The sequence below is a fragment of the Eleutherodactylus coqui genome, chromosome 2 (assembly GCF_035609145.1).
Source record: "Eleutherodactylus coqui strain aEleCoq1 chromosome 2, aEleCoq1.hap1, whole genome shotgun sequence".
In the NCBI taxonomy this organism is placed as follows: domain Eukaryota; kingdom Metazoa; phylum Chordata; class Amphibia; order Anura; family Eleutherodactylidae; genus Eleutherodactylus; species Eleutherodactylus coqui.
In genome coordinates, this window is record NC_089838.1 from 212,202,332 (window position 1) to 212,229,191 (window position 26,860).

The following is a 26,860-nucleotide window of genomic DNA, read 5'->3' on the forward strand; positions in this document are numbered from 1 at the left end:
TTAAAAAAAAAAAAAAACTTCTTTATTGCTCCATGGGCTTGGATATTTTTCCTCTGCAAGACTTGCATATGTATTGAGTGCTGCAGGAGTTCGTTTCTATACCAAAGATGCATGCCATGATTTTTCTTGGGCGCACATATTCTCTGCAGTTTTGAGAGAAAACATGGAGTGTATGGGAGATTGGTACTGCATGTATAATACACAGTGTCCATACGCTCGTCTGAGAGGCCTAAGGCGTGTTTCATACTTAAATGGAATGGAGGACGGATTCTAAAAGGTCACCTTCATGAATCGGTATCCAACCATAAAACAATTTTTTTATTAAGCAAATGCTATGTGCGCACACCAACCATGCAAGTAGCCAAAGGAGGTGTTGGAAAACCCTCCCGGAGTGCATGTTAACACTTTTCTATGCATCAATTCATCAGACAGAGGGCAGAAGAGTGTCCTTTCTGACCAGTATGCATAGGCATTCAACTGTATGGGAAAACACAGCAGACTGAGCTTACCTATACAGTGGGCAACACTGAAGACTATTTAGGGACTTTTCAGTTATTTCACAGGACATTGCAGAATTTGTATCATCCTGCAACAAATTCTACACCAAAATCTACATTGCTAACGCACAGATCTTGATGCAGAAATGAAAATGGCTTAATTCTGACAGCAATTTTGTATCAAAATCCACATTTAGATTTGCAGATTTCCATAAAGGCAAATTCCGCACCATTATGCAGAACATTTGCATCCATGTGAAAGGTCCCTTGAGGTCTCATCCAAATATTATTGACAGTCACAAGACCTGAACCTCACAACATTGCTATATGTATGAGGCCTCAGGCAACATGTATGGGTGTGGCTTTCTTACGTTATTTTAAGCATGTCCCTCCAATAGGTAAAAAGAGTAAATACATCCTTGACTTGCCCGTCTTGTCAGTTTTTATCAATTTCTTTTACACTCCTTTAATGGCTGGGTGCTCTAATACCATACTTCTGCAGCTGGAAGCATGGCAGTCAGTTGAGCATCAGCAGGTACTTAGAGGTGTTATTATACATTGGTAACCTCTAAAGGTAGCCATACACTTGAAATAAAAGTCACCTGAAATGGCTGAATTTGGCCATTTCAAGCAGTCATCAGCCACAACATTTACAATTTTCATGATGGCCGACTTTTGTCTGCAGAAAAAAAAAAAATTAATCCGTCACATTGGAAAATTCCCAATCAAATTGGGCCAAAAACGCTAGCTAATGACTTGATAAGCCGAATTCTGCCAACCACGCAAAAATTTGCAAGCCGCTGATTGATGTAAAAATAAAGAAATAAAGTCTATACTCAAAGTCCATACTTGAGTATAGACTCAAATAAGGGGGACACTTAAGTGTCCCCCTCACCCAGCGCAGGAGTCCTGGTTACTGCCACTCTAAACCCAGAAGCTAGTAGGGGGCAAAATGGTGATCACTGTGCACATGACTCCTACCAGCTTCTTACAGGCTAGGAATGGCAGTGACAAAGGGCTCCCTGCACTGGATAGGAGGACACTTAGAGTAGACTGACTATTTTATACCATGGCCATTGAGCCCCGGAATCTTTACTCTAGGTATGAACAAAACAGATGAGCAAATTCTTAAATCTATGGCTAGGTTTCCACATGAAATCTGAATCATGATTTTACCGCAAAACACCACCTTTTTCAGCTGTAGAAGTCAATCAGCTAAAAACAGTATTACAAAAACAGATGTGCTTTTTAGACCTCATTTTTGATGTGCAATTAAAAAAGTGTCCGATGAGAGTAGAATCTGAACCTTGGGTGCAACTCGCTAACACAGCAAGTGTGCCCCCGGCCTGACAGCAGCGACAGTCAGTATCCATTCGTTTTATCTCAAAGAATTTACATGTCAAATTTTTTCAGGGTCCAACATAACCAATAGACAACACTCGCACAAGCACTTGGTTTTCCGAAATTTATTGGAAATTGTATGATACAAACATTTAAACAGCCCCCCGTGGTGTTTTGAAGTTCATCCCAACAGTAGGCTGTGTCACTTGCAGGTTGGACAGACCGCCAAAGTCCTGAAATTTGGAGGAGACAAAAAAAAAAAATAAATTATATATTATTCGAAAGATGCTTTAGATTTCTACAATGTGTATTCATAAGTAAATCATTCTTCCTCATAAAAAAAACATCCAACACTCACCTCCAGAGTTTAAACGTCCAGGATAAGAAAAACATGGCCGACTTCTTCCAAGCCACCCTTGTTCATAGGGTTGTGTGTGGCATTGCAGCTCAGCTCTATTAAAGTGAATGGGAGCCGAGTTGCAATACCAGACACAATGTAATATAAGAAGTCACGGTTGCATCTCACGACCAGCAGCACATGCTCTGCTGCACAATCAAAAAATAACAGGTCAGCACACAGCTTTCATAAAAAAAACTTTTCTATATTTTATTACAGTTAAAGATGTTACAGTACAAAAGAGATGAGTATCCAATGTGAAGCAGACAGGTGGAAGGCATACACCATATCAAGTTCATAGAATTAGGTATATGCTCAAAAACTGCATGCAAAATCATATATGAAACATTTAATTGTATAAAATGACACATCGAGCATTGAATCTATGCATAGGAGCATATATAGATTCAATGCTGTGTATACTGGATGCGTCATTTTATACGATTAAAGGTTTCATATATGATTTTGCATGCATGCAGTTTTTTATACTTCAATCTATAAACTTGATATGTTATATGCCTTCCTTCCACCTGTCTGCTGCACATTGGATACTCATCTCTTTTGTACTGTAACAGTTTTAACTGTACTAAAACTTTTTTTTTTATGGAAGCTTTGCACGCTGACCTATTATTTTTTAATACCAGACAACCCTATGGAAATAGGTGATGCTGTGTTTAGAAGAAAGAAGCCATGCTTTGTTGTTTTTTTTAACCCTGGACAACCTTATTTTACGGATAAAAAACAGTTCAACAATAAAAATGTAAGATATTTTTTTGTTGAACTATTAGTAGTGTAGAGGCGCATTCTTATTATTTGTGCACACAAACAAGCAAACAATTATGTCTTGATGTTCATATTAAGCAATCTGGAACATTTTTTTATTGTACAATGTAAAAGCTTAGGTAATGAGATGCTGAAATGGACTAGGCCTTAATAGAAGACATCAATGTCTTCTAATCAGGTCATAGATGGTATGTACTATATGTGCATGAGGTGTTTTTCACTTCTTTTTTTTTAACAAACACAGAAACCTGAAAAATATTGCCTTGATATTTTTGCTAAACACAACAAAAAAAAGACCCATGGCAAAATTCCATGTGTGAACATATCTCCATGCTGATGGAGTTCAGACAGTAACCCCCCTTTTTTTTGTTTGAAAGGAACAGGGTTTGGGATGTACAGGTGACAGCCAAACACGGGAAAATCTTTCATATACTTTCCCTGCATTATCAATGACTGGGTCACTGATCAAACCACAATCACTTTCGATGCAGGTGCCAGGAGAAAAACACTAGTACTAATGTGTACAGCTTGCAAGAAAAATGAATTTGCGCAACACCTACCAGCAACTTCAGCATTTCCTTGGTGTCGGGGTCAACCTCGATAATCTCTTGATCTAGGGCAGACACCTGAAAAAGAAAAATTTTAAAAATCACTTATTTCAGTCATAAACCACCTGCAAGGCATTGTCTTGTTTTGGCCAGCTGAGCTATATATCTGGTTTAAAGGGAACCTGTCAAATCCCTACAGCGCCCCAAACTAAAAGTTATGGCGCCGTTGGGATAGGTGACGTGTAACTGGGTGATTTTATTTTATTTTTTTTTTTTAAAAACATACCCACCTCCTCTTAAGCCCCCACTACTCATGAAAATATGATTACTTTTTCAGAGTCCCGTGCCACGCTCTGCCATACAAGTCCATGGGAGAGCACACACTTGAGACTGAAGACTGCAGGACAGGATCTTGTTCTCGAGATCGGCAGTAGCCTCAGCAGTGAGACCCTCACCAATCAGCAAGCTATTCCCTATCCCGTGAATAGGCGATAACTTGTAAATAGGGTAAAACCCCTTTCAAGGGATATTCCCATTATAAACTGAACTCTCTCCTGCTGGCCGACACATCTGAGCTCCAAAATGCAACCAGGTTTTATGGAAACAGCTTGATCCTCTTATACTACATCCTTTCCATAATTTCCATTACCTTCTATGAAAGTTAAGTAAATAGCATAGCACAGTGAACTTAGTGTTGAAGCATCTCAGAAGTTACAGAAACCGCATAGTTCAACGTTTTAACTCAACTACCTTTCACTTCTATGGAAGTTACAGAAACAGCGTAGAACAGGGTCCATAAAACATGACCAAGTGTTGGACTCCAAATGCGGCAGCCATTGAGAATACCTTCTATTAAGTCTCTGTACAACTGACTTTGTACAGAGCCATAATACACTTGTATGTACAAGTCCTAGCTTTGTATACATAGCAGAAGCACTTAAAAGCACTAATCGATTTGCCAAGTTTTAAAGCCTCATCCTGTATGTCCATATCAAAAGGCTTGCTAAAGTCACTTTAAACTCAAGTTACACTTTTGCCATTCATGTTAAAGGGATATTCTATACTTTAATATACTGTCTTCACCAAAATACCTATTTACTTTTTTTGTCTTGAGATCGTATGTGGAGAGTTGAAAACTAGTAGCTTGCGTCAAGAAAACAGACATGCTGTGTTTTAGACAGACAACCAAATATACATAAGATTGCATATGCAACAAAAAAAGGACCAACTTAGGCCCAGCTGAACACAGCAGAGCTGGATTCCCGCAGTGGAATCTTGCTCCGACACCAGCCGGCGACCCCACGTACCTGCTAGTTTTGTATTGAGGATGACTGCGGATGCTCGCTGTGGGTCATGTGCAGCACAGATTTTTTTTTAAACGTTTTTCCTGCGCCGTCGTCAGGCAATGACGCAGTTACTCGCAGCCTATCTGCAATGTCAATTGCGCATGGGCTGCGGGTTAGGGCGGCTTCCATTTCACACAGAAATAGAACATGCGGCGATTTTAAATCCACTCGCAGAAATCACAACCGCTATCCGCTCATCTGAGAGGACTGGTCAATGGTTGATTTTTTTTTCAATAAGCATGAAATAAAGCGTAATGTCTGTGCAGGTGACGATCGCAGATTCTGCAATTGAAATCCAGTCGTGTGAAGCCGGCCTTATGCTGTATAAACTAAAGTTATTACGTTCTGTTACTAGAGCACAAAACACACCAGTATGGCCCTCCGTGGCGAGTTTTCCTAGAGAATTTTGCCCGTGCCCGCATGCACAGGATTGAATCACAAAACGAAATCCCATGCAGACGGCCGCGATTTGTCCGCGTGAAAACACATGTGGAGAACAAATTGCAGCATGCTCTATTTCTGTGTGGGTCCCGCAGAGGCCCGCACAGAAAGGTCTCTTCCAGCACCCAGGCTCCGCTCTGCACATGCACCGGCTGGGCGGCAGCCGGCACATCGCAAAGCCAGAGCTGCAGGAACAGGTGAGACCCGCAGTGGTCCCTGCAGGGAAGGGGGTCGAGTCCCACCGAGAATTCTCGCAGGGGATCCGACCGGGCCGTCTGCAGGCGTCCTAAATCAGAAGAAAAATTCTTTTATAAGATGCAATTTTACTTTTGTGCAACAAATGCAGAACCAAAACAAACTCCTCCCTCAAGGATAGCTAGCAGCTCGTTAAGGGTGTGCTCATACTTAACGGAGCTGTGCCAAATTTCAACTGAAATAGTGAATTCTGCTGCAGATCCACATCAAAATCCCACCAAACGGTGCGATTTTTATGTGGATCCACACTAAATATGGCACATGTGAACGCACCCTTAGGTCAACTTCACACAGGCATATTTACGTACGCAATATGCAGAGAATAGAACCCATTGATTTTAATGGGTTCATACACATTTCTGTATGTTACGTGTGCACTTCGGTTGCACAAAATAAAAAAAACAAAAAAACAAAAACAAAAAAAAACAAAAAACCACACAACACACCATGCTCAATTTTCCAACGCATTTGCACAACAAGGGGCCCCATAGAAGCCAATGGCATGTACGCAAAATACGCAGAGATGCGTGAAACCCTGCGTAATTGTGCTGGAAATATAACAAATCTGGAACCAATTCGCTATTTCAAATGGGTGCAATTGCTTGCCGTGCACAAATGAATATGCCTGCGGGCAGAACAAGTACAGTAAAATAACCTCAGTGCACATATACGTTGTGCTAAGGCAAGCGCTATAGCACATACATTTGGGTAAAGCCAGCCTTAGATTTTTAATCAGAGAACCTTTCGGGTGGGGCAAAAGCCACCATGCATATGTTCTGCTTTGTATCGTTGCCGACAAGTGGAAAGGAAACAAAAATACATGTTCTAGCAAGCTTTCAGATCTTTTATGGACCCTTCCTCAGGCTTAAGCAAACCTTATTTATAAAACATATCACCCAGAAGTAAGTGCTGTCTGAACGTTACAGGGTTTGATAGGTACCACGTAACCCACAAACACGGGAAATCGTTCACTTATGCTTTTCCTGCATTATCAATGACCGGGTTACAAGAAGAGCCACAATCACTTTCGATGCAGGTACCAGCGGGGGCTCGTGTGTTGGTCGTTACTAGTACTGCTAGAATAAGGTTATCAGACGTTCCAATTAGGCAGGACAATCCCTAAGTGGGACAGCCATTTGTCCCACTTTTGGGAAGTAGGGTCACCATGAAAGGGATTACCAGCCAGGGTGCCACGGCTCCCCAGCTGGAAATCACTCAGTGACACTGCTACGGGTGCACAAACTGTGTGCACCCGGGTTTCCCTACCCCTGATCTTTCCTTCGGTCTCACAGAAAGAAAGGAGAATGGAGGAGGAGTCCGGATGGACATACTTCCACCTGCAGCAGTGCTGAACAGAGGCTCATTGAAGACAAGGAGGAGGTTAGTATATCAATATGGGGGCGCTATTACTACTGGGGCCGATATAGGGGACACCATTACTAGAGGCTACTGTGGGGGCCATTACTGCTACTGTGGTCACTGTAGGTAGCAGCATACCTCAAGCTGACTTAGGTGGATTTCACACAGCCGTGAAAACCGCATACGATTTGTGTTGCAAGCCGCATGACTATGAACCCCATTATTTTGAATGGGCTCAAATACATAGGTGATTTTTTCCCGTATTGCGGTGCAGGAAAAATTTGCGGCATGTCCTATCTTGGGGCTCTCCCTCGGAACGCATCGCGTTTAATGAGACAGGAAAACAGATCGGACGGCGTGTGATGAAGGCTTTCCGATTGAAAACAATTGCCAATCCTCCAACACGGCTGAAAGGATACCCAACACAGAATCTTATGTCCAGGTAGGGATGTGCATGAAATTGTTAAGATTATTCACATCCTAAGAATCGAACATAAAATATCCTTGAGATTACCCTTATTTTTCCTCTCTCTAACTTGTTGATTCCCATCCACTGGCAATGTTACTGTATTAGACGCCCTTAACATGGATTTTGAGTCTTGAAAACATCTTTTATCTCTTTCTAACAAATATTAGCTTGCACAAACAGCAGCACCCCTCCCTGTATGCCAGGATCCTTACCTCTGGGACATAGTTATCCCTCCTCTCCCTCTCCTCCTCCTGCAGTTTGATAGAGATGCCTCTGACAGGGCCTCTCTGGATGCGCTTCATTAGATGTGTGACATACCTGCAAAATAAAATTCAGTATACAATGTAACATAATGCAAACCTCATCTATAAACGTATCACCCAGAAGTTAAGTGCTGTCTGAACGTTACAGGGTTTGAGAGGTACCACGTAACCCACAAACACGGGAAATCGTTCATTAATGCTTTTCCTGCATTATCAATGACCGGGTTACAAGAAGAGCCACAATCACTTTCGATGCAGGTGAACATGATACAAGTATAACAATACATGAAGGTCCTTTATTTAGTCCAAACGTTGGAGATTGATACATTTCAGATTCATTCTTGGGCCTCCTTCCCACAGGAGGATTTGAATTGCGAAATCTGGAGCGGGATTCCATCTCTGGATTCTGCAGCAAATCCAGCCCACAGCATGCTACGAGAATACACAATTTCCTGCCCACGAGCGAAAATAGATTGCAATTTTCCGCTCGTGTGTGGGAAAAAGAAAAAAAGAAAAAAAAATAATAAAAAAAATTAAAAAAAAAAATCGCAGCAGGCTGCAATTGTGCGCGAGCTAGGCCCGGCTGGCTTCCATTGAAGTCAGTGGAAGCTGTCCATGCCGCAGCCATTCTGCAATCATTGCAAAACGGTCTCGAGAGCTGCATCATTGCCATAGAGATGGCACGGCGTCTGCTGTACTGCGCCATCCTGCACATGCGCAGTAGAGGGGAAGACCAGCAGACAGGTAAGCGGGAGTCACCTGGTCGAACTCCGCTGCAGGAATCCTGCATGCGGGATCTGACCCACTCATGTGCAGGCGGCCTTTTCCATGACCTCTGTTAATGAGACCAATAAATAACAAGATGGTCGTTGTTCAGTTACCTCAGCAACATCGCCACCCAGCATGTCTCCATACCTGAGGTCAGACGTAGTAAGGTAATATAGTTTATACGGGGGTACAGGCTGAAATGAAGCATCTCAAGTAGAACCCAACTTCAGCTCGCCTCACGCTAGTGAGGAAATCTGAAGGAGAATGATGCAAATCACCTCGAGAGACAGACCCTCTCTGATCAGAATCTTGTATCAACTCCATCCCCCCGGGTTCCGTAATTGCAGAGACTGACATCTACTATCCAGGGCAGTTTTCTAGTCGCCATCCTCCTCAAGATGGTAGCCAGGTGTATTAGTGATCTACAAAAGCTGCAGAATACGAACCTACAGGCACTTCACTTATTTCCAAGCAATGACCCAAATACCAGCTACGATTAGTCACAAAAGCCAAATGTTCCATTTTTCTGCACGTTTGCTAGTGAAGATTGCCTCTTGGCAGCATCTCTTACCCAGCGATCTTGTTGCGCAGCTTTTTACTAGGGATGATGGCGATCTCCTCACACACCCGCTTGTTGGTGTGGAAGTCATTGCCCAACCGGGTGTAGTACTTTTCAATGATGACCCGAGCGGCCTTCTTCACGGTCTTTGTTCGGACGCGTCCCTATATAAACAAAAAAAAGTCACAAGTAAGCAACGTACAATTAACAACAAGTGTGCCGCGAGGCTGCGCCGTCCACGGAAACACCCGGCTGCGCACAGGTCCGTCTGCCAAGCGGATTATACGAGCGCAACTACTAAATGGAGCCTAAAAGGGTTATCCGGATTATTGATGACGCATCGGCAGGATGGGGTTGATCAGCAGGGGTGAGCTGCTGCTCGGGATCCGCAGATAACTGTCCGTCTTACAGCACCGACTGTAGATGCCGAGCGTACGATCCCAGCTGATCAGCCATCGATAACCAATCCTGAGGACAAGTCATCAATAGTATTTCCGTGGAAAACCCCTTTAACTACTCAACGTACAGATGGAGCAAACATTAACTGGACATTTATTATGTTTCACACTTGCGCTGGGGATTTCGCTTTCCTGCTCTGTTCGGGGAGCAGGAAACGGGAATCCCCGCAGCCAAGCGGTTCCATCGCTAGACAGAACCGAACAGTGCTAGGCGGACCCCACTGACTATAATGGGGGCCGCCCGCTTTCTGCCGGAAGAAAAAGCACTGCAGCACTTTTCCGCCGGATCGGCGATGGAACCTCCAACGCAGATGTGAAACCGGCCTAAGGCTGCATGTCCACGGGCGATGATCCGCCGGCAGATCACGCTGTGTGAAGCTTTCCATAGCGTTGCCATGGAAAGCACAGCACCGGCGTCCGTGAGTGGAGGATCATACTGATTCTCCGCTCGCGGGATCAGAATCGCGGCATGCTGCGACGAGCCTAGCTGTTAGATAGGCTCACTGCTGAGACCTGACAGTGCTCCCTCCATGGAATACATTCCGCCTCGGCCGTGGACAGGGGGCCTTAAAGTACCACATCGCTGGAAGTGGAGTTATGATGCGCCACTCCGGGGATCACCGCCACATGGGTACAACACTGGCACGCAGCAACCGTATAAGTGTGTGAAAGTCACAGGGTTCGGAAGCCACCGGGAGTCACCCCAAACACGGGAAAAGCTTTCACAGGCTTGTCTACCTGCAGTATCGATGACCGGGCCACGGCAGAACCGCGGTCACTTTCGATGCAGGTTATGCATATAACAACCAATATCTACATACAAACAGCAGCAGCCTACGGAAGTAACATATACCCAGCAAACACCGCCATACACAAGCCACATATATACCGCACCACACACTAGGCCCCGAACCACACAGGATGCGGCTCCCCCCACCAGCGGCTATAAGCGTCGTCCGGCTGTAGGCCCAGCCCGGCCGCTACCGCAGGAGCTCCTCACCGGGCCGCTCAGGACACAGCGGACGAGGTAACCGACAGCTCCACCTCACCAACACTTCCCACAAGGCCTCACACCGCCGGCCAGCCGCCTACAAGCGGGTCTCCATGACACCCTCACAGGCAGCGGCCCATAGCCCCGTCCGCCGCTAATATCTGCTGCCGCCGCATGACGGGGGTGTCCGGGAGCCTCCGCCGGGCCGAACCAGCCGAGGCTCAGCAGCCAGAGTGCGGATGATGAAGGATTGTACGGAACACAGACTAACATCGCAGACCCACCATGTTGGACCGAGCTGGTAGAAGAGGGCAAAGGATGCCGGGAGCGAGACTATAAACAAGGCGGAAGAGGGGTTGGGAAGGACTCCGGCAGTGGCGGCCTCTAGCGGCTCGGAGGGAGGTTGCAGCAGTAATACACTGGAGAGGCCTGTAATGAAGGTTCTCCCTGTAGATTTATATTTGCGTTGGTAGTGTTCTGCCATGGCCTCACTCTTCCCACAATGTACGGCTGCTGGGGGGTTTACTAAACACAAGTATAGTTTTATATAGTTTATATTTAGTTGTTCTGTACTGTTTCTCATAACCCCAATGGTAGTAAGGGCTCATTCACATGACCGTATCCGCAGCGGTTTACCAGTCGCTATCGCCATGTAGGGCAATGATAGTGCATTGCGGACGGCCGCATATCTCGCGCACGGTCATACGCAGTGTGACTTTTTTAAATAAATTACCGCTCAGTTTCATAGCAGGGCCGTGTATGAATGACCACCCATGCGTCATGTATTGTGTATGAACAGCGTATACAAAAGTATAGGGCTCATGCGCCATGATACTCGGAGAAATGGAGCAGCTGCGATCTTATTCTACACGCAGTGTTTACACGCTAATGAGAACGGATCAATGAAAGCCCATGTACTTTCATCGGCTCCATTCACTGCGTGCCGCATGGCCGTAATACGCACCGAAATCACCGTTGTGTGAATGAGCCCTTACAGAAACATTGTAGCACGGCCAACTACACCGTTTGCACACCTTGGGAATTACGGAAACAGCAAACCTGAGGCCGGCTTCACACAGACGTATCTGCGCACGCGTTACGCTGTGAATAAAACCCATTGATTTCAATGGGTTTTTTCACGTGCTTGTTTTGCATGGGCATTTAGGCTACACAAAAAAAGATAGAAGATGCTCTATTTTCCTGTGTATTTGCACACCAAAGTCCCCATAGAAGTCAATGGAGATGTACAAATGCGTATGCAATACGCAAGAAGATGCATGAAACACTGCATAATTGCGCTTATTCACACAAGCGTATATCAGACACCATTTTCACGGCCGGATGATATATGCTACCATCTGATGCATTGGATTCCAATGTATCATATCGAGCAGACGTATTCCCACGGGGTAAAAGCGCCCGGCCGGCCAATATAGCGGCAGGCAGGAAAGATAGTCCTAGAACTATATTGCTGTCCGGAATTGCTTCCTACGGAAGCCTATGACAGCGGCCGGAGAAGGGGGGGGGGAGAGTTTAGCAGCGTGACCTGCCCCTTTCATGCTCCTCCTTTCCGACTTTGCAATTGGAGGGTGTGGAGCTTAGCTCCGCCCCACCTTCTCCCTTTGTTGGCTGCAGACAGGGGGTGGGTGCGTAGCTCCACCCACACCCCCTCTCATTGCAAACAGCCAGAGGGGAGGAGAGAGGCAGAGAGAGGGGGAGGAGAGAGGCAGAGAGAGGGGGAGGAGAGAGGCAGAGAGAGGGGGAGGGAAGGGGGAGAGAGGGGGAGGGAAGGGGGAGAGAGGGGGAGGGAAGGGGGAGGGAAGGGGGAGAGAGGGGGAGGGAAGGGGGAGAGAGGGGGAGGGAAGGGGGAGAGAGGGGGAGGGAAGGGGAGGGAAGGGGGAGACAGCTTAGCAAACTAAACGGTCTCTCCCCACCCAACAGCATTGCGGCCTCGGCGTATATGCGCCGGGCCTATGCCGTCTGAACGGGCATACAAACGTTAGATTTGTGTGCCCATTCACACGTTTTTTAGGGCACGGTGGGCACACGTAAAAACACCTACAGCCATGTGAAAGAGCTCTAACAAACAGGTTTTAGGTGAATTGAGCACTTAGGGCCCGCTGTCCACGGCCTTTGTGGATTATCGCCAGCGATATTCCGCCATGGGGACCAAGGAGGGAGCACTGACAGGTCTCAGTGGTGAGGCTATCTGACAGATAGGCTCACCACAGAGAATCGCGGCATGCCGTGATTTAGATCCCGTGAGCGGAGAATCGCTATGATTCTCTGCTCGTGGACACCGCGGCTACGCTTTCCATAGCAACGCCCGTGAACATGCAGCCTAAAGGGGTTTTCCATGGAAATACTATTGATGACCTATTCCCAGGATAGGTCATGAATAGTTGATCAGCCGGGGCAGAAGCTTTGTAACTGTAACTGAAATCAATGAGAGCCGTGTCTGCAGTTAGAAGCGCTGGTCACTACATGGGAGGTCGGCGCTCCAAGTACACAGAGGTCAGAGTGGAACCCTCCGTACCGACCCCCATTGATTTAAATGAGAACTAATGTGAACCGATGAATGTAAATGCATGTACTTTCATTGACTCCATGCACGGGGTGTCATGCAGCCATGCCTTGCGTGCATAATAGCTCCTGTCAGCACTGCATCTAGCTCCTGCTCACTGTCTGTACTCAGACCAGCGACAGAGGAAGAAGTCTCCAAATTGCTCTTCTCTGCTCGCCCCACCACCTGCGCTAGCGACCCTCTCCCCTCACACCTCCTCCGTTCCTTCTCCCCAGTGGTCATCTCCCATCTCACCACTATATTCAACCTCTCTCTGACCTCTGGCATCTTTCCCTCTTCTTTCAAACACGCCATCATATCCCCACTGCTAAAGAAACCGACTCTGGACGCGACTGATGCTGCCAACTACAGACCCATCTCAAACCTCCCCTTCATCTCCAAACTACTAGAACGCCTAGTTTACTCCCGCCTTGTAAGCTATTTATCAGAGAACTCTCTCCTAGACCCCCTACAGTCTGGCTTCCGACCTCAACACTCGACAGAAACTGCCCTTACTAGGGTATCCAATGACCTACTGACAGCCAAATCGAGGGGCGATTACTCCCTACTGATCCTCCTCGACCTTTCTGCAGCGTTTGACACTGTTGACCACAAACTCCTCCTCAGTATGCTACGCTCCATTGGCCTAAAGGACACTGCCCTCTCCTGGTTCTCCTCTTACCTATCTGACCGCTCTTTCAGTGTCTCCTTTGCTGGCTCTACCTCCCCTCCTCTTCCCCTTGCTGTTGGGGTCCCCCAGGGCTCGGTCCTTGGCCCCCTTCTCTTCTCTATCTACACAGCCCCTATTGGACAAACCATCAGGAGTTTTGGCCTCAAATACCACCTGTACGCTGATGACACCCAGCTATACACCTCTGCCCGTGACATCTCTGCACCCTTCCTCCAAAACATCACTAACTGTCTGTCCGCTGTCTCTAACACCATGTCCTCTCTCTACCTAAAACTAAACCTCTCTAAAACTGACTTACTGGTATTTCCACCCTCCACTAACCGACCTCATCCTGACATCTCCATCTCAGTGTGTGGCGCCACCATAACTCCTAGACAACACGCCCGCTGCCTTGGGGTCATATTTGACTCTGATCTCTCTTTTGCCCCCTACATCCAATCTCTGGCCCGAACATGTCAGCTGCACCTCAAGAACATCGCAAGAATCCGCTCTTTTCTCACTGTGGAGACGTTAAAAACGCTTATTGTCGCCCTCATCCACTCCCGGCTCGATTATTGCAACTCGTTGCTGATCGGCCTTCCCTGCACCAGACTCTACCCTCTCCAGTCCATCCTGAATGCGGCAGCCAGGCTCATCTTCCTGTCCAGCCGCTACTCGGACGCCTCTGTCCTGTGCCGGTCACTGCACTGGCTGCCCGTTAAATACAGAATTCAATTCAAACTCGCTACCTTCATCCACAAAGCCCTCCACAGTACAGCGCCACCCTATATCGCCTCCCTCATCTCAATCCATCAACCAGCCCGGGCTCTCCGCTCTGCTAATGAAACCAGACTGAGCGCCCCTTTAATTCGAACTTCTCATTCCCGCCTCCAAGACTTCTCCAGAGCAGCACCGGTCCTCTGGAACGCACTACCAAAGGCTACCCGAGCAATCCAGGACTCGCAGAACTTCAGGCGTGCTCTAAAAACGCACCTCTTCAGGGAGGCATACCGCATTCCCTAAACAAACCTCTCTGTACTCCGCCTGATAACATGCTCCCTGACCTACTGACTGCAATCCCTGCTAGCCATCATAAACCGCTCCTGCAGTCACACCGTTTCTGCCGTCACACGGCTAAATGTCTGACCATTGTCTATGTGTATAGCATCGCTCACTCTCCACCTCGCCATACTGTGCACATCTCCAGCCCCTTTACCCTCTGTATCACCCCATTACTTGTAGTATGTAAGCTCGTTGGAGCAGGACCCTCACCCCTATTGTTTCCATCAACTGATTACTATATGTAACCGTGGTTCTGTAATGTTTGTATTTTGTCTTTCTGTATTCCCCCCTGTCTATGTAAGCGCTGCGGAATATGTTGGCGCTATACAAATAAAGATTATTATTATTATTATTATTATTATAATACGCGCTTAAACCATGGGCATGTAAATTAGCCCTAATAGTTTTGCTTCTGGAAACTACTTTAATGATCTTGAGGATGGAACTGAAAGTAAAGTATTTTTTTTGTCAATGATGCAAAACTTTCTAGGGTATTTAAAACTCAGCTTAATTGTAAAATATTGCAGAAAAACCTAGATAAACTTGGAAGGGTGTGCAAGAACATGGTAGAAGAGTTTTAATATACATATATAGACTTGATTTGATGCATTCTTCTCCAGGAAAGTCACAGGTTTAACACCATCAGCCCCCCTGGAAGGATTTTAAATATACCTCAATCCATCAACTCAGCAATGAAATTCTGTCCTGCCTTTTAATCTATTCTCTACCTTCGGCACTGGGTATACATAACACTCTACTCTGCAAGATTTTTCCATTTAGACCCCCTGTCCACGGGCGATGCAAAGTCCTGCGGCGGGAGCTGCCGTCCGGGAGCAGGAGCCGCCGCCGATTCTCCGCCGGTCAGCCCTATCTGATAGATAGGCTGGCCACGGGGAATCGGTGCAATTCGCAGCATGCTGCGAATTGCCCACCGTGAGCGGAGAATAACAATGATTCTCCGCTCGTGTACAGGTGACGGCGCTTTCCATAGCAATGCTATGGAAAGCGTCGGCCGGCGTGATTCGCCAGCGGTTTACTGCCGGCGAAATCGCGCCTGTGGACTGGCACCCTTAGAGTCTAATTTATGACCAATTGGTTTATTTGTCATACTTTGGAATGTAGTCCTTCCACTGACCTCAAATGATAACCTCCTTTTAACTTCACACAGTCTTATAGAAGAGACTTCTCTTGTGCCTCCTCAGTGTTTCACCATTATGGAACTCTCCATCTATCCATCCCACATTCTCCAACCCTACAATCATATAACCTGTCCTTCAACTGGCATTGATCTGCGCTTCCACATAACATTGTATTGTATGAACAATGTTCACTTGTCTGCAACAATCAGTTATTCCTAATATATCAGTGTTCTGCTATTTAAAGTGCTACACTAAGATGCCAAAAGTCATGGGAGAGGAACGAATTTGTAGGATCTACTCTAGCCCAGTGAAGTGCGGCATTGATTCCATAAGCGGATGGAAGGCGTCTGGAGGGTGGTTGAGCCATGTTGTCTGAATAGCCATCCACAAGCTCCATGATATTTGTAGGTGTAGGAAATGGACTTCTCAACCACATACCATAAATGCTCAATTGTGATTATGTCAGGTGAACATGTAAGTCACACTATTTGTTGAAACACTCTAGAATGCTTCTTGAACCAGTTCTAGACATCATGGACCTGATGGCACAGTGCATTACCCTGCTGGAATATCCCAACACTTTGGGGGCACGAGGTCCATGAAGGGCTGCAAATGGTCACCAAGCAGTGAAAGGCAGCGGGCACCGGTCCATGACATGTTCAAGCAGACTAGTAGTTGCAACCAATGCCATGAGAGCACACCCTACTCCAGCATAGAACCATCATCAATCTGTACAGTGCCTTATTGACAACTAGGGTTCATGGCTTCATGGGGTCTTCGCAACACACAAACCCTACCATCAACCTGAAACAATTGGTACTGTAACTTGTTTGACCATGCCACATGTTGACAGTCCAATTAGCAACCTCTCAAGGCCAGCTGAGGCACTGTATCTGGTGGTGTTGTATTAACAGAGGTACTCAAGTGAGACTTTTGCTTTAACATACCGTAGAAGCTAAAGAACATTGCACTGATTGGTGGGATATGCATGTGGGGCCTCCTGTATTGAATGTGGATGCGATGTCTACGGGAAGGCTTATTTTTTCGCCAGACAACTCTAGCCAGAAGGTTCAGTCGTGATCATTAAACACCCATGGGAAGCCACTGTGCTGTCCATTGTGATTAGTAATGCCTTCAGTGTTCTTTTCCTGGGACATATGTGAAACTTTGAATCAAATAATGCTAAATGCCTGCACAACTTCGGAACTGGAATGTCCCATCTGTCTGCCACCTACTATCATGCCTGACTGAATACTTAACTGTTTGTTCCACTGCAGGCCTAAAATAGTTGGCAGCATATACTGCCGCACAAAAGATACATAGAAATACACATCCTAGAAGTAGAGTTAGTGAGACTGGTTATGGCCTCATACATGGGGAAGTGTTCTGACTTTTTACAACCAAGTTGTACAGAACCATAATAGGGTACCTACAGCACTCTACGGGGTAATGTTGTACATCTTTATGTCTCTGATTTTCGTCAGAAACCAAATGCACAACCGGTCATTTTATTATGAAAGTATTCTCCCCTAGATGTAAGAACTACTATGTTTCCCTGTAGATAAGACCCTGCTTTATAATAATCTTTTGCCCCAAAAGAGGCACAGGGTCTTATTTTCAGGGGAGGTCATGCCCAGTCCGGGGCCTCACGCTGCTCTCCGGAGCTCCGACACGCTGAGCCGTGGCATTGATTGGACAATTCATAAATCCCGCTCAGCCAATCAATGCAGTGCTCAATGAACCAATCACAGCCATCACATTGGTCATCAAGCGCTACATTGGTTCTTGAGCACTGCTCAGCCAATCAATCAGAGCCAACGCTTCTTGGAGGTGGGATTTATGAATCTCGTAACCAGGAAGTGATCTTCCATGGGTGAATGAGGACTGCAGGACGCACAGTGGAGCTCCAGACAGCAGTAGGAGGACCAAGACTGAGCCTACTAGGTAAGTATGCCTTTATAAAAAAAAGTTATGTAATGCAGCTAGGGCTTATTTTCAGGGTAGGTCTTATATTCCAAGCCTCTCCAAAAGTCATGAACCATAAGGGTAGGGCTTATTTTCAGGGTAGGTCCTATTTTCAGTGAAACTGGGCACATGTGCATATATTACATGTATGGGATGGGTTCATCTTCGCTTACATTTGACTTTTCAAAAAACATTGCTATAGAGCAGTATTAGCATTAGCACTTTTTACATTCGCCCCACCAATTGCATTTAAGACTGTATAGCAGACTTTATAACTAGATTACCTAAAATAAGACGTTTATTTAGTGGGTATATTGAATAAAAAAGGCATACATCACAATACAAAACATTTTATTCACACTATTATTACCAACACTGTTCTGTTCGAGCATAACAACCAGTCCAAGTACAGCTTTAATTTTTCCAGAGCTGTATAAGAAATGATAACGGAGTTCTAATTGATTGCTCATTGATTTTTTTTTTTATTCTTCTATGCTTCTGCTTAATCATAAGAGTTCATCTTTATGTAGTTTAGATAGTTTAAATGCTTAATCATGTGCTGTGCTACAATCACATGTCCAGATGTTACAATGTCAACAGCACAGGTGTCTGTAGATAACAAAATTTGACAAATTGCGAATTCTGCGATTGCCGTCTCCGGGGCATTGAAAGGCTTGAACTTTCAAATTTTCGCTCACTCACAGGGACGAATAGCGTATTCTGCGAGCGGAAGAAAAATCACAGCATGCTCTATTTTGGCACGAATTCCGCACGGAAGTTCTCCATTTAAAGGGGTTGTCCCGCGCCGAAACGGGTTTTTTTTTTATTCAATAGGCCCCCCGTTCGGCGCGAGACAAACCCAAGGGATGGGTTAAAAAAAAAAAGGTTTAGTACTTACCCGAATCCCCGCGCTGCGGCGACTTACCTTACCAAGATGGCCGCCGGGATCTTCACCCACGATGCACCGCGGGTCTTCTCCCATGGTGCACCGTGGGCTCTGTGCTTTCCATTGCCGATTCCAGCCTCCTGATTGGCTGGAATCGGCACATGTGACGGGGCGGAGCTACGAGGACCAGCTCTCCGGCATGAGCGGCCCCATTCACCAGGGAGAAGACCGGACTGCGCAAGCGCGTCTAATCGGGCGATTAGACGCTGAAATTAGACGGCACCATGGCGACGGGGACGCTAGCAACGGAACAGGTAAGTGAATAACTTCTGTATGGCTCATAATTAATGCACGATGTATATTAGAAAGTGCATTAATATGGCCATACAGAAGTGCTGAACCCCACTTTCTTTCGCGGGACAACCCCTTTAAGTCAATGGATGCGTGTCTTCCGTCACCCATCGTTTGGAACTAGATATGGGAGGAGAGAGAAAAGATATATATAATCAATCACTTGAGGTATGTTCTTCTACTTTCTGGTGTTGTTTCGCTACCTATGATAGGTTTTCCTCGCAGACGATAGATTGTGCATTGCAAGTACTTTCCATGATGTATTGCTGGTCTTCCGCTGCGTCAATCCTACCCTAACAGCTTTATATTGACTACTTCTAAAGTTCTAAAGTTACATTTCAAAAGATTTCAGGTTATTGTTTCCTTCTAAAGGGTCTGTGCTTCTATTTGTTGGCTAAGGTAAGCGATAATTCCTTTTCTTGGTCTTCAGAAATTACGTATATTGTCTACAAGATAAATTTTGCCTACTTGAAACTTCTAGTCCATGGAAGAATGTTATTGGAGTCTCTGGATGCCTTTTTGATGTTGGTCTTGTATTAGATTCTTGAGATGAATGCGCAAGTCTATATACATTGGGTGTATTTTACATCTTCAGCTTGTGTGAGGATTCTATTGGAGTCTCTACCTTTCTTAATGATGTTGAGCTAGTGCTTCGCATTCTTGTTTTAAAGTTGATGCTTAGACTTGACAGAGTTTCTGACATTTCTGAAGATTGTGAAGAACAAGATCTATTTTCCTCAGAGCTTTGGAATGAGTTACAAGAACTTGTATGGGACTCCTCCAGGGAGGTTTCAAAGTTCTGATCTGAATCTTCCAAAGACGTAGGTGTTTTTCTTGAACTTTTAAGTTTTGTTCTACACTCATTACGTGGCTGAGAGTTTTTGCTCATACACTCTTCCTGGGAGGTGTCCTTTCGCTCTGTAATATGTTCTCTTCCTGCAGAAGCCACTTCAGAAAATCGCTTAGCACAATTCTTGGGTTTACCAAAAGACTTTTGATCTGATGGAGATTTTGCCTGGTCTTTATAGTTCACTTTCTCCGATGTTACACTGATGACTGTTCCTCTATTACCCAACCTGGACTTCTGTCCCAAAGGGCAATGGACTTTATCCTCAAAGTCCTTCTCAACTAGTTTTTCAGAGTACATTGGAGTCAGTCTTTTTCTGCTATCTACATAACTTAATTGCTCTTTTTTTCTATGATGACCTGCTCTTTTTGGGATGCTTACAAGTTTTGTGGCTCCTAGAGAAATAACAATATACAATTGTAATGAGTTTACACGTAACTTTAAAACGATTTAATTAATTCTCTAACTTCCCTTTCCTGAGGCACACAATCAGTCTTTTCAGTGTCTAGGTCTCTCCCTGGACATCTCTCTAGCTTCCAGCCCAGGTCTCTCTCTGGACCTCTTTCTGGCTTCCAGCCCACTTTACCACTGAATGTAGCCGGAATGAACACCTATATCCTACTTTCCGTCCACACCCGTGGGTGTTTTCCCTTGTCTCAGGCACCAGAATGCTGTCTGTTGCCCCCTACAGGCCATTCTGTGTAGTGCACCTCTACTAATATATATATATATTTATTTTTTTTAAATTTATTAACAATTACAGTTACATTATAACAAAAGAAATCATCCATAAATCAGCACATATCAGTTTAAATCATCCATTCATACTTCATGATAGAAGATAGATCTACAGGAAATTATAGGCATAGTGCATGTTGGGGGAGCATTTTCACTTTTTGTGTGACCATTTCTGTTACTCACCATTTTGTGTGCTGTCTGTCTCACTTTCTTCAAACAGATTTTGGATGTCCCTATTTCTTTTATAGTCCATAAATGAGACTCTGTGCTGTCTTGCCTGGGAAATACATAATGCACTGTATTCAATATCTATTGTTTTAGATCAAGTTTTACTATCCATCAACCCTTTATGTTTGAATTTAAAAAAAGATGATGAAAAAAATGGTGAAAACATGGTTCAGCAATTAAGGTGCAAAATAAGCCAGTCACTAAGTGGTAAAGGTATTTTATCAATGGCCTTCTGTGGCTGAGATCTCTAGAACTGAACACAGTATTGCAGTGAGGATTGCACATCATCCCTCTTTCTACTGGCTATGTCTCTATGCAGCCGAGCGTCACTGTGGACTCAAATAAAATGTGTTGACTCAAATAAATGTATGGCGTTAGAAATAGTAATTGTAAATAGCTTTCCATTGCTCAGTAATTCTTTTCTCAGCTTCCTGATCTTTAATTGAATTCTATTGAATGATTATATGAATATGAATATAATTATCAATTGTATTGTATTTGATCTCCATAATCTAATATAACTGAAGTCATTACATTATGGTGGTCAGGACAGAGAGAAACGAATAAACCATTTTTTGTGGCAGTTTTTTTCTTATGGCTACCTACACACAGGCGAGCACGATATTGGGACAAGAAACTCAGCCGAACATCGTGCTTGCCAGCTTGCATTTTGACGCCGATGTGAGAATCGGCAAGTGTTTCCCAATGTTTTCAATGAGAAACCTCACATTGCACTTCCATACCAGGCAATGTGTTTTACTGTCCCATTAAAAACAATGGGTAATGCGTTCTGAGGAACACAGAAAAATAGGACATGTAGCGCATCACTTATGTATATGACTATTTAAAAGAATGAGGTTCAGATTCACACATCTTGCAATGCACAAATCCCACACGAGTTTCTCGGCCACGTGAAACCAGCCTAAGTCTGTATGTGAAATTGTACTGAACACAAACTTGATTGAAAAAGTACCTGCACCTTCAGAAAACCTTTGACAAGTCATAGAGAGATGTAAAAAGTATTGATCAGTGAGGTCCCACTGCTGAGACCCCTGGTGATCGCTAAAATGAGGGGGCTGCAGCGCTCACCAAGTGCCGTGTCCCCTCAGCTGTGTTTGCTTGTTTTCGGCTGCTTCTGGCAGCTGCAGACTGCCTCCTAGAGATGTATAGAAGTTTACTAGGTTTTTAAAACAAAGAACTGTGGTTTGTCTCTAGGTAAACTATATTTCAAAAGTGGAGAAGCCCTGTGTGGCGTGAGCACGCCGGAGCGGCCCCTTCAGCGCAAGCGCGTCTAATCCAGGGAGAAGGCGGCTTTGGTCTGCGCCATGGAGACGGGGACGCCAGCACCGGAGGGGGTAAGTGTATAACTTCTGTATGGCCAATATTTAATGCACGATGTATATTACAAAGTACATTAATATGGCCATACAGAAGTGCTTAACCCCACTTGCTATCGCGGGACAACCCCTTTAAGTAGTTAAGTATACTTTTTCCCAGTGACAAATGTATTGAGAAGCACAAGCCTCTTAATAAATTTGGAATGAACTCAATAATAATAAATGCAAATTAGCGTACTCACTAGAGATGAGCGAGCATACTCGCTAAGGACAATTGCTCGAGCGAACATTGTCCTTAGCGAGTACCTGCCCGCTCGGAAGAAAAGGTTCGGGTGCCGGCGCGGGTGAGCGGTGAGTTGCGGGGGTAAGCAGGGGGGAGAGAGAGATCTCCCCTCCGTTCCCCCCTGCTCTTCCCCGACGCTCCCTGCCGGCACCTGAACCTTTTCTTCCGAGCGGGCAGGTACTCGCTAAGGACAATGCTCGCTCGAGCAATTGTCCTTAGCGAGTATGCTCGCTCATCTCTAGTACTCACAACTCCATGGAATCGATGATTGATGGAGTACATGTGAAGTGGTGTTCACTGCAATTTATTTTATGCACTTTTAACCCATTAAGGACCAAGCACCGTAGATGTACAGCGCTTGCTCCAGGTCATTCATTCTGCGTAATTATTTGTAAAAATATGGAGCATATCGCAGGGGCAGAGGACTCAAGAAAAATTATAAAATTTGTCAATGAAGAGATTCCTAAAACGTAACCTTTAATTTATTTCCGTAAAATTTGGCTTCCAAACACACAAACATATGAGAATAAATGTGTGAATATCCCCACCACCTTGCGTTTGGTCCTAGTGGCTTATTAGGACCACCAGATCAGAGCATTAAATCTATAGGGTGGAAAACCTCTACTGGGTTGATGCAATATCACCTCCCAACTTCTTAGTTGATACCCTCAGAGAATATCAATTGTTCTAGGGACCTATTACAACCATGAACAATTGATAATCTCTGAGGGTATCAACTACAGAGTAAAATCAAAATCTGTATAAAAGAAAAACGACCCATCGCTCACGTAGACTGTCGCAATATCTGTCCCGTAATTCGAGACTGTACATATATATCAAAAACATCTAAAACAAGATGTTGGACCTATTCCTCTACTTTATTTGTAAATGTAATCATTTTAAAAATTTAAAACTATAAAACTTTATTTTTTCATGGGCAGCCCAATAAAAAAAATAGGGCCATAAAACCACCACATTTGTAAAATTGCTAAAAAGGGTCTAGCCCTTTAAGATCAAAACACTCTGGTCTTTAAGAGGTTAAACTGTGTTTTTGTGAGTATTATCTCTAAATTCATATTAAATTAACCCTAAAAGGTACTGCACTACATGCAGGGGCGTAGCTACAATCATGGGCCTGAGTGTAAAAGTTCAGTTTTATAATATGAAGTAGAGTAATTTTGAGTTGTGACTAGAGATGAGCGAGCATACTCACTAAGGGCAATTGCTCGATGAGCATTGCCCTTAGCGAGTACCTGCCCGCTCGAGAGAAAAGGTTCGGCTGCCGGCACGGGTGACAGTTGAATTGCAGCAGTGAGCAAGGGGAGCGCGGGGGGGGGGGGGGGGGGGTTAGAGAGATCTCTCCCCTCCGTTCCTCCCCGCCGTTCCCTGACAGCCGCCGGCAGCCGAACCTTTTCTCTCGAGCGGGCAGGTACTCGCTAAGGGCAATGCTCGCTCGAGGAATGGCCCTTAGCGAGTATGCTCGCTCATCACTAGTTGTGACCCTACATGAGTGAGATGAAAACTATAAAGGTTTCTGTAGGAATGTCATTTTTTTAATCATCTGAGATCTCATTTTATGTTCTCCTAAAAATGTGTCATTGTTTATATTCCTATAGTTTAGCGTGGGAACCATTTGCAGCCAAAATACTGCTAGAGATACATCTGTGGATATCAGTTCCTGTTACACAGAAAAACATCCTTGTGAATGGAAACATGGGAATCTATTACACAATGCTGTTTGACTGACTGTTCACTCGAATGAATAAATCATGCATTCCTATCCTGTATCTCCTTTGTATAAAATGGAAGTACAGATTCGGTTTTTATTGACAGATAATAGCATGAGCTCTGTGTATATGTCTGTCTTTCAATTATACTAAAATGTTAACATTAATATAACCACATGAAAAAATGCATTTGTCTCTTACCCAAGTAACTTGCGAATAGCGGGATATATTAGTTTGGATTTGTTTCACCTTTTCCCACTCTGACTCCCATTGTCCATATTCAGACTCTCGTCTCAGGATCCTCTCTAATATTTTTCCATTTTCATAGGAAATCTTATTTAAGTTTTGACGTTGTTGGGCTGCATTAAGACTGCTCATGCAAAAACATAAAAAATGTAAAAAAGACAAGAATAGTAAGGTTTAATTGTAAGCTACATATATTGTTGCAGTAAGCAACACAGGAACCAGAGAGAATACCACTGATGACCTATCCTCATAGTTGATCGGCTGGAATCCATTGCTCAGGACCCTGACTGATCTGCTGATTGTATACATGTTGTCAGTACCACAAATACACAAAGGTCGGAACAGAAGTCTCCACGCCAACCTCTGTGTAGTGGCCGACGCTTGCAACTGCAGCCTCTGTGGAGGCTCTGCAGAGCTGACAACATGCGCCCACTCAGCTGATTGGTCGAGGTCCCGAGGACGGACCCCAGCCGATCAACTATTGACTAAGGATAGGTCATCGGTAGTATTCTCCCTGGAAAACCCCTTTAACTAGCAGGACTGCTTGCTATCTAACAGCAGTTATTCATGTGTGCACGCTTTGTTTGTTATGATACCTAGTTTTTCTATTCAGGTACCTCCGCTGGGGGTAGAAGTTCCAGTTGTCTAGTCGTCCATGAGATTGACGTATAGCACTCAGTTTGTTTGAATGAATGAGATTTTGTTGTTGTATTAGTGTTTGTTGTTTTCTATCCATCTAGGATATAATCAAACGTAACAAATAAAAGTAAATTCACTTGTTGCACAAATGTTAAAGGCAGTAACACAATCCATAGTCTAAAATTGTGACATTTAAAATTAGGTTCAGTTCTTTTTTTGCCTTATAATGGTAATTTGAATCTATTTGTACAAAATCAAAATTTATGTAAATGTTAAATAGTCTTTTATAAAAAACAAAAAAGGTATTATAGAGGTGATCCCTTTATTTGCTAACCAGAAAAAAATATATTTGCAAGCTGTCAGAGCCCAATAGGTTCCTTCATCAGGCATATAACAAATGAAAACAGAGAGAAATGCACAGCCTTTAAATGATGTTAAATCAAGACATTAGTACATAGGCTGCTGTATCATTAAAATAAGTCAGAGCAATAAAAATGGGATTTGTGTATAGATTGAAGTGCAAAAGGTCGCTTAGGATGTCATAGATCTGGACTAAGTAAGGTCATAAATCCAGGGGTTAAATTACATCCTTGTGTCCATAACTGAACTGTTATCAGTTTCAATTCCTGGATTTTTCTCTCCATAGTCAATAAAATGACCTTTCAGAGTGTCCTTTAAATCTGTCACACTGTGGTCTGGTGTAGAGAAATGTTTGCTCTTGTATCAAGCTTCTTCGTTATTGTATGTTTGTGCAAATTCATCCTGAATTGTAGTTTTTGCTTTTTTTCTCCAATGCAGATTCCTTCTGGGCACCTTGTATACCGTATCATGTATACCATATTGGAGGATGTACATGAGAAAGAATAAAAGTAATATATGAACGGCGCCTCGTGGGTCCTGGATAAATAGTAGATTTCTCTATTGCTAGAATGATATATACGAGGACTCACCTGGTGCCTGGTAGGGTTACCAGTGGAATGGGAAGTCCACCAGCACCTAGAGTCCGGGTTCATGTGAAAGTAGCAATCCCCTTCCATGATCCAGAGAGATAACTGGAGAAGCATCCTGGAGTAGGTAAAAGGCTCACCAGACTTAGGGAGCCTTGTAGTAAAATGGAAATCAATAGAATAAAAAATGTGCTCCGTGCTCCTCGGGTTAGGAAAAATTGTTAAAGTAGTCCAAATTGGATGTAGGTTATTAAACCATACTTTATTTAAAGCGATGGCATCATGCTTGAAAAATGCGTCTTAATGCGCCAAAACGCGTTGCAGTCGCTTTGATAAAGTATGGTTTATTAACCTACATCCAATTTGGACTATTTTAACAATTTTCCCCAACCCGTGGAGCAGTTTTTTCCATTGATATACATGAGAAAGTCAGTGATTCTATAATCCTGTTGTGTGTTTCGTATAGTTATTGACACAGAGTGAATATAACCTGTTGATTTGACTCATTACATGGGCACTTCACAGTCATCAGCCTGAGACCAGATCTGCGAACTCCTAAGTCATCACCTTTTCACTTCCATATATACGGAAATTCCATTTTAATGCTCTGGCTTATTTTAAGACTGTATCACCCCATGTACAATATCTCAATTGAAAATCATTTAAAAGTTCCGCATTTCTCTCAGTTTTCCATTTCTTAGGTTCCTCCATAATGCAAATTATGTGGAGGTCTGAAATCCCCATGATTGCTTCCTCA

The 26,860-nt window shown here is 44.3% G+C and overlaps 1 protein-coding gene and 4 non-coding genes across 5 annotated transcripts; all 5 read right to left on the reverse strand.

Annotated features, from left to right (window-relative positions):
• Positions 1-1,948: 1,948 nt before the first annotated feature.
• On the reverse strand, positions 1,949-10,843 carry RPS17 (ribosomal protein S17). Its single transcript, XM_066592436.1, has 5 exons — positions 10,760-10,843; positions 9,039-9,190; positions 7,649-7,754; positions 3,579-3,644; positions 1,949-2,071 (listed from the first exon to the last, which is right to left on the reverse strand). The coding sequence occupies exons 1-5, from the start codon at positions 10,760-10,762 to the stop codon at positions 1,991-1,993; spliced, it is 408 nt and encodes a 135-aa protein (XP_066448533.1). The 5' UTR covers positions 10,763-10,843; the 3' UTR covers positions 1,949-1,990.
• LOC136613688 (small nucleolar RNA SNORA71) lies at positions 3,386-3,511 on the reverse strand. The gene has a single exon (XR_010790912.1). It is a non-coding gene; the product is annotated as a small nucleolar RNA SNORA71 (small nucleolar RNA).
• LOC136613689 (small nucleolar RNA SNORA71) lies at positions 6,519-6,646 on the reverse strand. The gene has a single exon (XR_010790913.1). It is a non-coding gene; the product is annotated as a small nucleolar RNA SNORA71 (small nucleolar RNA).
• Positions 7,832-7,959, reverse strand: LOC136613690 (small nucleolar RNA SNORA71). Its single transcript, XR_010790914.1, has one exon. It is a non-coding gene; the product is annotated as a small nucleolar RNA SNORA71 (small nucleolar RNA).
• Positions 10,147-10,276, reverse strand: LOC136613691 (small nucleolar RNA SNORA71). The gene has a single exon (XR_010790915.1). It is a non-coding gene; the product is annotated as a small nucleolar RNA SNORA71 (small nucleolar RNA).
• Positions 10,844-26,860: the final 16,017 nt, after the last annotated feature.